This window comes from Salmo salar, chromosome 12 (genome assembly GCF_965601325.2).
Source record: "Salmo salar chromosome 12, fSalSal1, whole genome shotgun sequence".
Classification (NCBI taxonomy): Eukaryota; Metazoa; Chordata; class Actinopteri; order Salmoniformes; family Salmonidae; genus Salmo; species Salmo salar.
The window spans coordinates 45,707,106-45,724,775 of NC_138302.1; the positions used below are offsets into that span (position 1 = coordinate 45,707,106).

Genomic DNA, 17,670 nt, shown 5'->3' on the forward strand with positions numbered 1-17,670 from the left:
ATGCATCTCTATAGCCTAGGCATTAACAAAATATTCATACAAATATGATTAGGCCTCTCATAGACTAGGCCTTATAGAAAGAGGGTCAATCAAGTTAGGTCTGCCAAATGAATGTAGCATTTGAAAAAAAAAACATAAATCCAGCAATAGAGTATAACTTTTAACCTCTTACATCTAGACGTTCTGCTAGTGGAACACCTGCTCCAATATCCAATGATATGCGTGGCGCGAATTACAAATTCCTCAAAAATACAAAAACTTCAATTTTTCAAACATATGACTATTTCACAGCATTTTAAAGACAAGACTCTCCTTTATCTAACCACACTGTCCGATTTCAAAAAGGCTTTACAGCGAAAGCAAAACATTAGATTATGTCAGCAGAGTACCAAGCCAGAAATAATCAGACACCCATTTTTCAAGCTAGCAGATAATGTCACAAAAACCCAGAAGACAGCTAAATGCAGCACTAACCTTTGATGATCTTCATCAGATGACACACCTAGGACATTATGTTATACAATACATGCATGTTTTGTTCAATCAAGTTTATATTTATATCAAAAAACAGCTTTTTACATTAGCATGTGACGTTCAGAACTAGCATACCCCCCGCAAACTTCCGGAGGAATTTGCTAACAATTTACTAAATTACTCACGATAAACGTTCACAAAAAGCATAACAATTATTTTAAGAATTATAGATACAGAACTCCTCTATGCACTCGATATGTCCGATTTTAAAATAGCTTTTTGGTGAAAGCACATTTTGCAATATTCTAAGTACATAGCCCAGCCATCACGGGCTAGCTATTTAGACACCCGGCAAGTTTAGCACTCACCAATATCAGATTTACTATTATAAAAGTTTGATTACCTTTTGTTGTCTTCGTCAGAATGCACTCCCAGGACTGCTACTTCAATAACAAATGTTGGTTTGGTCCAAAATAATCCATCGTTATATCCGAATAGCGGCGTTTTGTTCGTGCGTCCCAGACACTATCCGAAATGGTAAATCAGGGTCGCGCGCATGGCGCAATTCGTGACAAAAAAATTCTAAATATTCCATTACCGTACTTCGAAGCATGTCAACCTCTGTTTAAAATCCATTTTTATGCAATTTTTCTCGTAGAAAAGCGATAATATTCCGACCGGGAATCTCCTTTTCGGCAAACAGAGGAAAAATCACAAAGACGGGGGCGGCCAGGTCACGCGCCTAAGCCCACAGTCCCTTGATCGGCCACTTGAGAAAGGCGATAATGTGTTTCAGCCTGGGGCTGGGATGATGACATTCTGTTTTTTCCCGGGCTCTGAGCGCCCATGGACGACGTAGGAAGTGTCACGTTAGAGCAGAGATCCTTTGTAAAAGATAGAGATGGCAAAGAAGTTCAAGAAATGGTCAGACAGGCCACTTCCTGTAAAGGAATCTCTCAGGTTTTGACCTGCCATTTGAGTTCTGTTATACTCACAGACACCATTCAAACAGTTTTAGAAACTTTAGGGTGTTTTCTATCCATATGTAATAAGTATATGCATATTCTAGTTACTGGGTAGGATTAGTAACCAGATTAAATCGGGTACGTTTTTTTATCCAGCCGTGAAAATACTGCCCCCTAGCCATAAGAGGTTAATCCTAAAAAAAATGTTGTTTCTAACATGCACAATTAGAAGCATCAATATATATATAGAGAGCAAGTATGACTAAATTCGAGCCCAGTAACTTTGCTCACTGCATCCTCCTTCGATTGTCTCGTCTGGCTGCCACGAAAAGCCCCCACTTACTGATCTGCACGAAGTGTGTGCGTGCCACTGGCGATGTACTGTACTTTGCTGGACATGCTAGCTGTTCTCTGCGGCGCATCATCACTTCAAACGCATACCGTCGTGGTGTTATCGGTTGGCCTACTAGTACTGGTAGTACCGGTAAAATGTAAATCATGAATCGCAAATCAACATACAGCTGACATACTTCTATTTCATCAATCATTTTGACTTCAATTTGGTTTGCACTGCTTGCACTGCGTCTTTGCTGATTAATGCCCTGATCTCTGGCCAGTCAATTGGTTAAATTACATTGTTGTTTCGTCTATTAATCGCTTCTAATAGATCTCAAAATGATGCAATAACCATGAATTTAACCGACTGTTTGTTTATAATGAGGGACGTCCCACGTTTAACATGGATACATAAATAGTAGGAATTTGCACTGGCTTCAGCCATGACGGCATGAGAGAGAAATTAAACATCTGCACGTCGCCTGCAGGTGCGAGCGTGTGTGATTCACTGTCCAATCCGAGGCTCGAATATGATCTGAGAGCGTGATCTGAGGCTGTTTGGTCTCTTGGGCATTAATTTGGGAAAGCCTCAAGGGAGAGCAGACAGAGCATTATAAACAAAGAGCCACATATATTGGCCAAAAAATAACACATCAGATTACTTTTCTTATTTTTTTTCGGTGTATGGAGAAAGTGAGGCGGGGCATCCATTAAACAGTAATTCAACTTTGTCTGGCCACCATGCACATTACCCTTTGCAACACATCAATGAACCATGTCTGAAAAGCCGGTTTGGTTTCATAAAGAGAAAAACAAACAAGATACTCAAATCAAATCAAATCAAAGTTTATTTGTCACGTGCGCCGAATACAACAGGTGTAGACCATACAGTGAAATGCTTACTTACAGGCTCTAACCAATAGTGCGAGAAGAAAAAGGTATATGTGTGTGTGTGTTTGTGTAGGTAAGTAAAGAAGTAAAACAACAGTAAAAAGACATTTGAAAATAAGAGTAGCAAGGCTATATACAGACACCGGATAGTCAGGCTTATTGAGGTAGTATGTACATGTGGGTATGGTTAAAGTGACTATGCATATATGATGAACAGTAGCATAAAAAGAGGGGTTGGCGGGTTGTAATGTTGTAATGACATTAGCACTCCTCAATGCTTCATTTAACCTGGACACTATAAAGCCAGTGTGTGTACATCCAATATGTTTCCGGATGCTGGGTAAACCGATCAAGACATAAGAACATAAAGAATGCATCGCACAGTATTGCTGCACCCAAACATAATTAAATTGTCTACATTGACAGACAATGTTCTGAAAACGTCAATGTTCACATCAATGTTCATAACCTTGTTTTGTCTCCATGTAGACAATACCAAACAAGAAATGTGTCATGTTGTGATGATATTAGCACTCCAATGTCTAATTCACACTATAGGGCTGACCCGAACAGAACTGTGCTGGTTTGCATATTTAATTTTTTCGTTGTCTCCTCTAGCACGATTCCAGTAACTACGATGGGTGCGAAACCAGGCCAGCCCAGTACAGCTTGGCTTGGCTAAGTTTAGTTTGGCTCAGTAGTGTGAAATGCTTTATTCAGCTCTTTGTCTTCTTTCCGCAGATCCAGAGCATCACAGATTCATCCCGCGGATCCATCCGGCGTAAGAACCCGGCAGCTGCAACCACCCAGATGAGTGTGACCGAGGAACAGCCCGGTGGGAGCAGCAAGGAGGAGGAGAAACCCGAGGAGGAGGTTGGTACTGGTACTGTCCGGTCAACTGAGCCACATTCACTCTAACCAGGGTGTATAATTAAGAATTAATGCTATGAGGCCAGTGCTGGCAAAGACTTGAAAGCAGAGTAGTCAATTGACTTGTGAGGGGTTGTAATGTGATTGTGAACTACTGGTGTATAAACATTAGGAGATTAGTGGTTTTGACCCTGGGGTGGTGGTTTTTCAGACTTCCTTAATGTTTTATCCTGTGAGGATAATTGCAGTCAGCATAGTCAAGGAATGGTTAGGAATGATTAAAGGACTGGGGTTGTGAACCACTGGTGTTGACATTGGGAGGTCAGTGGTTTTTACCTTTAGGTAGTGGTTTTTCAGGTTTCCAACTGGTTCTACAGGTGGGTGGGGTTTTATGCTTCGAGGACAGTTGCAGTCAGGCACAGTCCAGGAAATAATGTTTAAGGGGCTGGGGTTGTGAACCACTGGTGTTGACATTAAGAGGTCAGCGACCCTGAGGTAGTGTTTTTTTACACTTCCAACTCGCTTTACAGTGGGTTTTTTATGTTTCTTTTTTTGAGGTCAGGCACAGTCAGGGAATGGTTAAGGGATAAGGGAAGACTCACACAGCCTCTCGACTGGTCAGGGTGTTTCTTGCATTGGATACCAGGATTTTTTATTTGAACCTTTATTTTAACAGGGAGTCATACTGAGACCAACGTTTATTTACAGATGAGCCCTGAATTCCATAAAATACAGAAAATACACACCAAAATATAAATCCAAAATGTAAGCAGAAAGAAAAGCACAGTCATAAAAAACAAACACATTTATCAGTAATAAGGGCCTCAATCAGCTTTCTGAATTGCCCTAGAGGCACCAGAATAAAAAGTAAGAACATTTTGAAGATTGTTCCACAAATAAGGGGCAAGAAAACTAAAAGCTCAGGAGAGACCAAAGGAATTTCCAGTCAGCCACCTCTGAGACTGGGTCTGCTAACTCTTGTCTAAAGATTATGTCTAAAGATTAGTAATGATGATACAGTTGAAGTCGGAAGTTTACATACACTTAGGTTGGAGTTATTAAAACTTGTTTTCAACCACTCCACAAATTTCTTGTTACAAACTATAGTTTTGGCAAGTCGGTTAGGACATCTACTTTGTGCATGACACAAGTAATTTTTCCAGAAATTGTTTACAGACAGATTATTTCACTTATAATTCACTGTATCACAATTCCAGTGGGTCAGAAGTTTACATACACTAAGTTGACTGTGCCTTTAAACAGCTTGGACAATTCCAGAAAATGATGTCATGGCTTTAGAAGCTTCTGATTGGCTAATTGACATCATTTGAGTCAATTGGAGGTGTACCTGTGGATGTATTTCAAGGCCTACCTTCAAACTCAGTGCCTTTTTGCTTGACATCATGGGAAAATCAAAAGAAATAAGCCAAGACCTCAGAAAAGAAATTGTAGACCTCCACAAGTCTGGTTCATCTTGGGAGCAATTTCCAAACGCCTGAAGGTACCACGTTCATCTGTACAAACAATAGTACGCAAGTATAAACACCATGGGACCACACAGAAGTCATACCACTCAGGAAGAAGACACGTTCTGTCTCCTGGAGATGAACGTACTTTGGTGTGAAAAGTGCAAATCAATCCCAGAACAACAGCAAAGGACCTTGTGAAGATGCTGGAGGAAACAGGTACAAAAGAATCTATATCCACAGTAAAACGAGTCCTATATCAACATAACCTGAAAGGCCGCTCAGCAAGGAAGAAGCCACTGCTCCAAAACCGCCATAAAAAAAAGCCAGACTACGGTTTGCAACTGCACATGGGGACAAAGATCGTACTTTTTGGAGAAATGTCCTCTGGTCTGATGAAACAAAAATAGAACTGTTTGGCCATCATGACCATCATTACGTTTGGAGGAAAAAGGGGGAGGCTTGCAAGCTGAAGAACACCATCACAACTGTGAAGCATGGGGGTGGCAGCATCATGTTGTGGGGAGGTGCTTTGCTGCAGGAGGGACTGGTGCACTTCACAAAATAGATGGCATCATGAGGCAAGAAAATTATGTGGATATATTGAAGCAACATCTCAAGACATCAGTTAGGAAGTTAAAGCTTGGTCGCAAATGGGTCTTCCAAATGGACAACGACCCCAAGCATACTTCTAAAGTTGTGGCAAAATGGCTTAAGGACAACAAAGTCAATGTATTGGAGTGGCCATCACAAAGACCTGACCTCAATCCTATAGAAAATTTGTGGGCAGAACTGAAAAAGCGTGTGCGAGCAAGGAGGCCTACAAACTTGACTCAGTTACACCAGCTCTGTCAGGAGGAATGGATCAAAATTCACCCAACTTATTGTGGGAAGCTTGTGGAAGGCTACCCGAAACATTTGACCCAAGTTAAAAAATGTAAGGGCAATGCTACCAAATACTAATTGAGTGTATGTAAACTTCTGACCCACTGGGAATGTGATGAAAGAAATAAAAGCTGAAATAAATAATTATCTCTACTATTATTCTGACATTTCAAATTCTTAAAATAAAGTGGTGATCCTAACTGACCTAAAACAGGGCATTTTTACTAGGATTAAATGTGAGGAATTGTGAAAAAATGAGTTTAAATGTAGTTGGCTAAGGTGTATGTAAACTTCCGACTTCAACTGTAGGTACAGTGGGACTTTTGGTAAAAGAGCTTTTTAAATGAAAACATAGCAATGTATCAAGCTATTTGACATCAAAGAGGGCCAACTAACTTTCTGGAAGAGAATGCAGTGATGAGTACTAAAATTGTCGCCCGTAATAAAGCACAGTGCACTATGATAAAGTGCATCAAACGGCTTTAATGAAGTGGCAGCTGCATTCATATATATCTAGGAACGTCGACTGAATAATCTGCTTTCTACTATTTAGCAAGACGCAGGACCTATTTCTATAGAGAAGACCAGTTTTATTCTCAGCTTCCTAACTAACGCATCAATATGCTTTTTAAAAGACAGCTTTTCATCTATCCAGATGGCAAGATATTTGTAGCAGGGAGACGATCAATATGGACACCATCCAAAGTACATGTGCTTAAATCATCACTTATTTTTATGCGCTTTAGAGAACAACATATACTTAGTTTTACCTGCATTCAGTATTAATTTCAGGTCAATAAAGTATTACAGTCTATTCTGTAATAGAATGAAGGCAGACTGTAGTTTAGATAGAGCCTGGTCAACTGTGGGAGCAATATTATACACAACAGTGTCATCGGCATACAAGCGCAGGTAAAAAAAACAATTGACATATAAGTCGATATTATTAATGTAAACAGTAAAAAGAACAGGACCCAGAATCGACCCCTATGGGACACCTTTCGTAATATCCAGGAAACTGTATTTAACACCATCAGTAGATTGTACATAGTGGTTAGAGCGTTGGGCTGGTTAGAGGTTGTTGGATCGAATCCCCGAGCTGACAAGGTAAAAATCTGTCATCTGCCCCGAGCAAGGCAGTTATCCCACTGTTCCCCGGTTCGTCGCAGACGTGTATGTCGATTAAGGCAGCCCTCCGCAACTCTCTGATTCAGAGGGGTTGGGTTAAATGTTGATTAAGGCAGCCCCCTGCACCTCTCTGTTTCAGAGGGGTTGGGTTAAATGCGGAAGACACATTTCAGTTGAATGCATTCAGTTGTACAACTGACTAGGTATCCCCCTTTCCCTTACATTGAGTTCTATATGTCAAGTCATTTTTAAACCAGTTGCATGCAGCCTGGTCTAGGCCAGTTTAGGAAAGCCTCTGAATTAGCAGTGAGTGATCAACAGTATCGAACGCCTTTGACAGATCAATGAAGAGGGCAGCACAATGTTGCCTTTTATCCATACAGTTAACCACATATTTTATGACCAGGGATGCAGCAGAGATAGTGCTATGACTTGGTCTAAAACCCAACTGATGCACATTTAGAATATATTTCATAGATAAGAAAGATCTTAGCTGAGAATTAACTTCTCTAGGGCCAGTGGGACGATTTCGTCCCACCTACGTAACAGCCAGTGGAATCCTGTGGCGCGTTATTCAAATACCTTAGAAATGCTATTACTTCAATTTCTCAAACATATGACTATTTTACACCATTTTAAAGACAAGACTCTGGTTAATCTAACCACACTGTCCGATTTCAAAAAGGCTTTACAATGAAAGCAAAACATTAGATTATGTCAGCAGAGTACCCAGCCAGAAATAATCAGACACCCATTTTTCAAGCTAGCATATAATGTCACAAAAACCCAGAAGACAGCTAAATGCAGCACTAACCTTTGATGATCTTCATCAGATGACACACCTAGGACATTATGTTATACAATACATGCATGTTTTGTTCAATCAAGTTCATATTTATATCAAAAAACAGCTTTTTACATTAGCATGTGACGTTCATAACTAGCATACCCTCCGCAAACTTCCGGGGAATTTGCTAACAATTTACTAAATTACTCACGATAAACGTTCACAAAAAGCATAACAATTATTTTAAGAATTATAGATACAGAACTCCTCTATGCACTCGATATGTCCGATTTTAAAATAGCTTTTTGGTGAAAGCACATTTTGCAATATTCTAAGTACATAGCCCAGCCATCACAGGCTAGCTATTTAGACACCCGGCAGGTTTAGCCTTCACCAATATCAGATTTACTATTATAAAAGTTTGATTACCTTTTGTTGTCTTCGTCAGAATGCACTCCCAGGACTGCTACTTCAATAACAAATGTCGGTTTGGTCCAAAATAATCCATCGTTATATCCGAATAGCGGCGTTTTGTTCGTGCGTCCCAGACACTATCCGAAATGGTAAATCAGGGTCGTGCGCATGGCGCAATTCGTGACAAAAAAATTCTAAATATTCCATTACCGTACTTCGAAGCATGTCAACCGCTGTTTAAAATCAATTTTTATGCAATTTATCTCGTAAAAAAGCGATAATATTCTGACCGGGAATCTCCTTTTCGGCAAACAGAGGAAAAATCACAAAGACGGGGGTGGCCAGGTCACGCGCCTAAGCCCACAGTCCCTTGATCGGCCACTTGAGAAAAGCGATAATGTGTTTCAGCCTGGGGCTGGGATGACGACATTCTGTTTTTTCCCGGACTCTGAGCGCCTATGGAAGACGTAGGAAGTGTCACGTTAGAGCAGAGATCCTTTGTAAAAGATAGAGATGGCAAAGAAGTTCAAGAAATGGTCAGACAGGCCACTTCCTGTAAAGGAATCTCTCAGGTTTTGACCTGCCATTTGAGTTCTGTTATACTCACAGACACCATTCAAACAGTTTTAGAAACTTTGGAGTCTTTTCTATCCAAAGCCAATAATTATATGCATATTCTAGTTACTGGGCAGGAGTAGTAACCAGATTAAATCGGGTACGTTTTTTATCCAGCCGTGAAAATACTGCCCCCTAGCCATAACAGGTTAACCATCGAGTCAGCTGAAGGCTTGCAGATTGACTGACCAGGGTCAACTACACCACTGTTTTTCTCAAATAAAAAGCCTGCCGAGATAAAATAAAATATCATTAAAACCAGACAGAACTTGCTAAGGCAGGGAAGAAGAGGAATTTGTATGTTTCAGTGCATTTACTGTTTTCCAAAAGTTTGAAGGATCACCAGTAGAGTCAGAGATGGAGCTTAAAAAGATGCTTGATTTATCTTTGTTAACCTCTATGGGACCGGCGGGACGAATTCGTCCCACCTACGTAACAGCCACTGCCAGCCTGTGGCGCGATTTTCAAAATCTTCAAAATCCTATTACTTCAATTTCTCAAACATATGACTATTTTACAGCCATTTAAAGATAAGACTCTCGTTAATCTAACCACACTGTCCGATTTCAAAAAGGCTTTACAACGAAAGCAAAACATTAGATTATGTCAGCAGAGTACCAAGCCAGAAATAATCAGACACCCATTTTTCAAGCCAGCATATAATGTCACCAAAACCCAGAAGACAGCTAAATGCAGCACTCACCTTTGATGATCTTCATCAGATGACAACCCTAGGACATTATGTTATACAATACATGCATGTTTTGTTCAATCAAGTTCATATTTATATCAAAAACCAGCTTTTTACATTAGCATGTGACGTTCAGAACTAGCATACCCCCCGCAAACTTACGGGGAATTCGCTAACATTTTACTAAATTACTCACGATAAACGTTCACAAAAAGCATAACAATTATTTTAAGAATTATAGATACAGACCTCCTCTATGCACTCGATATGTCCGATTTTAAAATAGCTTTTTGGTGAAAGCACATTTTGCAATATTCTAAGTACATAGCCCAGGCATCACGGGCTCGCTATTTAGACACCCGGCAAGTTTAGCACTCACCATAATCATATTTACTATTATAAAAATGTCATTACCTTTTGTTGTCTTCGTCAGAATGCACACCCAGGACGTCTACTTCAATAACAAATGTTGGTTTGGTCCAAAATAATCCATCGTTATATCCGAATAGCGGCGTTTTGTTCGTGCGTTCCAGACACTATCCGAAATAGTAAAGAAGTGTCGCGCGCTTGGCGCAATTCCTGACAATAAAATTCAAAGTATTCCATTGCCGTACGTCGAAGCATGTCAACCGCTGTTTAAAATCAATTTTTACGTCATTTTTCTCGTAGAAAAGCGATAATATTCCGACAGGGAATCTCCTTTTCGGCAAACAGAGGAAAAAATCCCAAAGGCGGGGGCGGTCGGGGTCACGCGCATAAGCTAGTGTCTCTTGATGGGCCACTTGAGAAAGGCGATAATGTGTTTCAGCCTGGGGCTGGAATGACGACATTCTCTTTTTTCCCGGGCTATGAGAGCCTATGGAAGACGTGGGAAGTGTCACGTTAGAGCAGAGATCCTTAGTAAATGATAGAGATGGCAAAGAAGTTCCAGAAATGGTCAGACAGGCCACTTCCTGTAAAGGAATCTCTCAGGTTTTGACCTGCCATTTGAGTTCTGTTATACTCACAGACACCATTCAAACAGTTTTAGAAAATTTAGGGTGTTTTCTATCCATATGTAATAAGTATATGCATATTCTAGTTACTGAGTAGGAGTGGTAACCAGATTAAATCGGGTATGTTTTTTATCCAGCCGTGTCAATGCTGCCCCCTAGCCCTAACAGGTTAACCTCTATGGGCTAGGTGGGACGCTAGCGTGCCACCCGTGGTGCACTCCATCAACAGCAGGTGCATTTCAAGAGCGGCAAATTTGAATCCAAATAAATGTCAAAATTCACATTTTTCAAACATACAACTATTTTACACCCTTTGAAAGATAAACATCTCCTTAATCTAACCACGTTTTACGATTTCAAAAAGGTTTTACGGCGAAAGCATAAATTTAGAGTATGTTAGGACAGTACATTTACAAGAGTTGTGTGTAATGTTTTGTCAAGTCAAAGACAGGGTCACCAAAACCATAAAACCAGCTAAAATGATGCACTAACCTTTTACAATCTCCATCAGATGACACTCCTAGGACATTATGTTAGACAATGCATGCATTTTTAGTTCTATCAAGTTCATATTTATATCCAAAAACAGCGTTTTACTATGGCATTGATGTTGAGGAAATCGTTTCCCTCCAATAACCGGCAGTCAAGTCAGCGTCACAAATTAAATAATTAAAATTAGAAAACATTGGTAAAATATTATATTGTCATTTAAAGAATTATAGATTTACATCTCTTGAACGCAATCAACTTGCCAGATTTAAAAATAACCTTACTGGGAAATCACGCTTTGCAATAATCTGAGCACTGCGCCCAGAAAAATACGCGTTGCGATACAGACTAGACGTCATGTTGGGGAGATCTAAAATCGAAAATACTATGTAAATAATCCATTACCTTTGATTCTCTTCATCAGATGTCACTTCCAGGTATCACAGGTCCATAACAAATGTAGTTTTGTTCAAAAAAGCTCATCATTTATGTCCAAAAATCTCCGTCTTGTTAGCACATGATCTAAGCCAGCCGGACTTCTCGTCATGAACGAGGGGAAAAAATATATTTCCGTTCGTTCAAACATGTCAAAGGTTGTATAGCATAAATCATTAGGGCCTTTTTTAACCAGAACATGAATAATATTCAAGGTGGACGAATGCATACTCTTTTATAACGTATTGGAACGAGGGTACCCAACATGAACTCGCGCGCCAGGTGTCTAATGGGACATCATCGTTCCATGGCTCTTGTTCGGTCAGATCTCCCTCCAGAAGACTCAAAACACTTTGTAAAGGCTGGTGACATCTAGTGGAAGCAATAGGAAGTGCCAAAATATTCCTCAGCCCCTGTGTTTTTCAATGGGATAGGTTTAAAGTCAATACAACACATCAGGTATCCACTTCCTGTCAGAAAATGTCTCAGGGTTTTGCCTGCCAAATTAGTTCTGTTATACTCACAGACACCATTCAAACAGTTTTAGAAACTTTAGAGTGTTTTCTATCCATATATAATAAGTATATGCATATTCTAGTTACTGGGTAGGATTAGTAACCAGATTAAATCGGGTAAATTTTTTTTATCCAGCCGTGCAAATGCTGCCCCCTAGCCCTAACAGGTTAATTGAGATCTGTTTCTCAATTTTCTGAAAGATTGTCAGTCCACTACAGAGTCGGTTTTCTTTGCTTTGGCCCAGGCCTGATTTCTCATCTGAATGAGCTCAGATAACTCAAAAGAAAACAAAGAGTTCGATCTATCTTTAACTCTGAATTGTTTAAAAGGGGCATATTTATCTGCCATAGGAATAAATATTGAAGATACATTTTCTAAAGCCAACTCAGGGTCAGGAATACAGCAGAAAGTGGCTAAATCAGAGTGGAACCAGAGTAAATCCCAGCAACAAATAAATGTATATTCTGGTTGATGGACACATCTACAACCAGGAGTTCAAATTTCTTGGTAACAGAAATATTGTAAGATTGGGATGCCATGAAATTAGATTTGACATATATGGCCACTCCTCCTCCTTTCTGTAATCTGTCACATCTAAATACATTATAATAATTTACTTCAATATCTTTATCAGAGACAGAACCATTTAACCATGTTTCCGGGAGGACCAGAATGTCAGGACATGAGTCCTGTACCCAAATGTCAATTGTGTCAATTTTTGTGACCATTTAGGTGCATTAGCCCAAGACCCCTATGAAATGTAAAGTTAGAGGGGGCATTAAGATAATTCCCATAAGAGCTAACAGGCATAGGGTCATCTGCAGTTATTTGTTGAGTGAGCTGAGATTTTGCCAAGGTCCCTGTCCGACCATGTGAGAGCAAAGCAGACTGAGCATTTGACAGACCTCCGTCAAGTTGCTGGATGCAGGAGCTGGGGCGAGAACTGGGAGAACAGCGTTGACAGAGCTCAGTCCACCCGCCAAAGGAGTGGAGCTGCTGCAGGGGACCAGAGTGGCTTCCAATGCTCCATTCTGGGTGTGCACAGGAGCTCTTGGTGTTGCTCCTGTTGCAGGGTTGGGGCTGCCATGGGGGGCAGAAGTGTCCCAGGCCTGTCCTGGGGATGGGAGTAGGGAGGGTGACCAAAACTAGCCTGGGAGGGAGGTTGTGGGGGGAAATGAGGAGGGCGTTGTGGAGAAGAGTGTGTCTGGTGAAGCTCCAAACTATCAGCGTATGTAGGCTGATGATTTGAATGATACATGGTGTGGACTGCATCATGCGGTGCAGTCCACACCACCTCAACGGTGTTTTGCTAGACCCTAGGGTAGTGGTCAGTGCTGTGTAGAACTGTGCTGAGTTGAGGTGGGCCAGGTCCGGTAGAGCTGTGCTGAGGCGGACCGCGTCTGGTTAAGCTGTGCTGTGAAGGGCTGAGTCTGGTAGAGATGTGCTGTGATAGACCGGTCTGGTTGAGCTGTGCTGTGCTGAGGCAGGCCGGGTCTAGTAGAGCTGTGCTGTGATGGACCAGGTCTGGTTGTGCTGTGCTGTGCTGTGCTGTGCTGTGCTGTGATGGGCAGGTTCTGGTTGAGTTGTACTGTGATGGGCCAGGTCTGGTAGAGCTGTGCTGAGGTAGGCCAGGTCTAGTAGAGCTGTGCTGTGATGGGCCAGTTCTGGTAGAGCTGTGCTGAGGCGGGCCGGGTCTAGTAGAGCTGTGCTGTGATGGGCCAGGTCTGGTAGAGCTGTGCTGAGGCGGGCCTGGTCTGATAGCATGAGAGGGAGGTATTAGGGGGAGTTGAAGAGGGTGGTATGGAGGGCAGTGTGGCCGGGGGTTGCTCCAAACTCTGTGTGGGGCCTTTTTTACTGCATACGGCTTGGGCATAGCTCAATGTATCTGCATTCAGTTCCTGGGAGAGAAGTGGTGGAGGGTGGTGTGGGGGGCTAGTGTTGCTGGCTGTTCTCCAGTCTCTGTGAAGGGCCACCGGGTGCAGGTCTAGGACTGTTTGATTTGTCTCAGGGAGTTGGTGGCTGGTCTGCTGCTCCTGTGAGGTGAGGTGGACAGGCCACTAACAGCAACATCCTTTAACATCCTGGTGAAGGTGGCGAAGGTCTCTTTGTACAGCTGTACAATGCGCTGCAGGCCTGTGTTTTTAATATGTGTAACATTAGGGAAAAGGTCAGTCTGCCTTTGAATTTCTGTCCGTTGATAAAAAGTCATAGTAAGGTGAGTAGGCTACAGATGTGTTGATTCAAAAGTTCCTTTTCAGACCTTTTTAATCAGCCCAATTGTATGACTGACCGCCAACATCAAGGCCTTCTTGATGATGTCTCTCTCTCTCTCTCTCTCTCTCTCTCTCTCTCCTCTGACCCTCACACTCACTCTGTTGTTCCACCTCGCCTCATCTCACCTCGTCTCTCCCCACCCTGTCTCGTGATCTCAGTCTGTCTCTGCTGCTGTGTCCCCTCCCGCTCAGGTCCAGCTTATCCATGACAGCACCACCCCGACCAGTCCCGTCAACCCGGCTACCCTGACCCAGGCCACCGAAGGGGGTGCCCAGACCCCAGGGTCTGCCCAGGTCCAGATGACCTGGACGGAAAAGGCCGATGGTGAGCTGGCCAAGCCGCCTGGCGCCTCCACACCGGAGGGCATCAAAGACATCTTCAACATGAAGCCGTGAGTGTGGTTTGGCAAAACTGGTTTATAAGCCCTGATGAAGACCTGAGTGGTCAAAACGTTGTCAATAGTATACAAAGTCTCTTTTCACCTTCAAAAAGCACTGAAAGTTCTTGAAGAGTAACATTCTGATTGGTGTTCTCTTAATAAAGGGATAGTTCACTGCAAAACTATATTTTAGTATTTTGTTCATGAATCCACTGTTAATACAATCCCATGTCAGCAGTCAAGTTTTCAAAAAAGAGCACTTTCAATACAGAGAAAAAACTGATGGTGTTCTCCATATTAAAAGTGCTCTTATTTGAAAACTTGACAGTTTGCATTCTCACCTTTAATCTTGTGTTTCTCTCCCTTGTCATGCTGCAGTGAGTGGGAAAACCTGTAAGTATTTCTGTAGCTGAAATGTTGGATGAGTTTACATAAAACAGTGGTCTGGAAAAAATTGTAATTTAGTGGAAAGTTTTTTTTATATATACAGTTGAAGTCGGAAGTTTACATACACTTAGATTGGAATCAATAAAACTTGTTTTTCAACCACACCACAAATTTCTTGTTAACAAACTATAGTTTTGGCAAGACGGTTAGGACATCCACTTTGTGCATGACACAAGTACTTTTTCCAACAATTGTTTACAGACAGATTATTTCACTTATAGTTCACTGTATCACAATTCCAGTTGGTCAGAAGCTTACATACACTAAGTTGACTGTGTCTTTAAACAGCTTGGAAAATTTCAGAAAATGATGTCATGGCCATGGAAGCCTCTGATAGGCTAATGGACATCATTTGTGTCAATTGGAGGTGTACCTGTGGGTGTATTTCAAGGCCTACCTTCAAACTCAGTGCCTCTTTGCTTGACATCATGGGAAAATCAAAAGAAATCAGTCAAGACCTCAGAAAAAGAATTGTAGGTCTCCACAAGTCTGGTTCATCCTTGGAAGCAATTTCCAAATGCCTGAAGGTACCACGTTCATCTGTACAAACAATAGTACGCAAGTATAAACACCATGGGACCATGCAGCAGTCATACCACTCAGGAATGAGACGCGTTCTGTCTCCTAGAGATGAACGTACTTTGGTGCGAAAAGTGCAAATCAATCCCAGAACAACAGCAAAGGACCTTGTGAAGATGCTGGAGGAAACAGGTACAAGTGTATCGATATCAAGAGTAAAACGAGTCCTATAACAACATAACCTGAAAGGCCGCTCAGCAAGGAAGAAGCCGCTGCTCCAAAACTGCCATAAAAAGCCAGACTATGGTTTGCAACTGCACATGGGGACAAAGATTGTACTTTTTGGATAAATGTCCTCTGGTCTGATGGAACAAAAATAGAACTGTTTGGCCATCATGACCATTGTTACGTTTGGAGGAAAAGGGGGAGGCTTGCAAGCTGAAAAACTCCATCCCAACTGTGAAGCACAGGGATGGCAGCATCATGTTGTGGGGGTGCTTTGCTGCAGGAGGGTCTGGTGCACTTCACAAAATAGATGGCATCATGAGGAAAGAAAATTATGTGGATATATTGAAGCAACATCTCAAGACATCAGTCAGGAAGTTAAAGCTTGGTCGCAAGTGGTCTTCCAAATGGACAATGAGCCTAAGCATACTTCCAAAGTTGTGGCAAAACGGCTTAAGAACAACAAAGTCAAGGTATTGGAGTGGCCATCACAAAGACCTGACCTCAATCCTATAGAAAATTTGTGGGCAGAACTGAAAAAGTGTGTACGAGCAAGGAGGCCTACAAACCTGACTCAGTTACACCAGCTCTGTCAGGAAGAATGGGCCAAAATTCACCCAACTTATTGTGGGAAGCTTGTGGAAGGCTACCCGAAACATTTGACCCAAGTTAAACAATTTAAAGGTAATGCTACCAAATACCAATTGAGTGTATGTAAACTTCTGACCCACTGGGAATGTGATGAAAGTAATAAAAGCTGAAATAAATCATTCTGTCTGCTATTATTCTGACATTTCACGTTCTTAAAATAAAGTGGTGATCCTAACTGACCTAAAACAGGGCATTTTCACTAGGATTAAATGTCAGGAATTGTGAAAAACTGAGTTTAAATGTATTTGGCTAAGGTGTATGTAAACTTCCAACTTCAACTGTACATTTCCTCAAGGATTCCATAGACCAAGTCAGCATAGCAAAGGTTGCATTAGTGAAGGAATTAATGAGTGAAAGAGTGACCATTTGTTTTAGCTGTTTGTGAATTAGTAGCCTGAAAGTGTATTAGTTTCACAGTTTGTTTCACTGAATGCCTAAACATAATACTGCATTATGAACAAATGATGGTTTGGAGCTCAGTAGCGGCCATCTTGTTTATTCCAACAGAAACCAGTCCAATGTGAGACGCATGCACACAGCACTGAGGCTCAATGGTGTCATCGTGAAGAAATCCTCAGAGGCCAAGCTGGTTCTCCTTAACATGCCCGGGCCGCCCAAAAACCGAGCGGGCGACGAGAACTGTATCCTTTTTTCTCTATTGCTCTCTCTCACTCTCACTCTCAGGGAGCTTCCAAGGGTGGTCGTGTTAGAACAGGCAAACATTTATTATCGCAAGCAGAGGGCCGGCTCTAGCCTTTTGGGGGCTCTAAGCAAGATTTGGTTAGGGGTCTCCCCACCTTGCTGCAAAACATTTTAATGGACCCCCGTCTTGACGACAGAGAGAACATTTTTTGTTTTAAAGTTCATTTCCTGCAATTTCCCAATTTTATAACAAATTGAATGCAATTTTACTCATTTTGCCATGGGGTGGAGAGACATTTTTGCAGTTTTAAAGCTAATTTCCCAAATGCTGCACATTTTGCCATGACTTATGACATGTTTATATGATATCTGTCAAGGCTGTGGGTAACTGGTGAAAGGAGTCAGGCGCAGGAGAGCTGAGATGTATGGACAAGGTATTTAATACAAGGATAAACACCAGTATAAACATAATACTATGGTGCTGGAAAAATACCGGTACCACGAAATAAACAGGTGTAATAACAAAACCCGGTAACAATAATACCAGCCTACAGCTTTACAATAAAACAAACACGC

At 41.6% G+C, this 17,670-nt stretch overlaps 1 protein-coding gene across 4 annotated transcripts in view; it reads left to right on the forward strand.

Moving 5' to 3' along the window:
* Positions 1-17,670, forward strand: part of LOC106565077 (solute carrier family 12 member 5) — a 341,358-nt gene that overhangs the window by 314,416 nt on the left and 9,272 nt on the right. For 2 of the 4 annotated variants that reach the window (XM_014131710.3, XM_014131712.3), the window contains exons 22-25: positions 3,408-3,539; positions 14,390-14,622; positions 14,989-15,003; positions 16,960-17,093. In XM_014131710.3, coding sequence (XP_013987185.1) covers positions 3,408-3,539; positions 14,390-14,622; positions 14,989-15,003; positions 16,960-17,093 — 514 coding nt within the window. The remainder of the gene's footprint in view (positions 1-3,407; positions 3,540-14,389; positions 14,623-14,988; positions 15,004-16,959; positions 17,094-17,670) is intronic. The other 2 variants (XM_014131711.3, XM_082958997.1) reach the window with 1 other exon arrangement.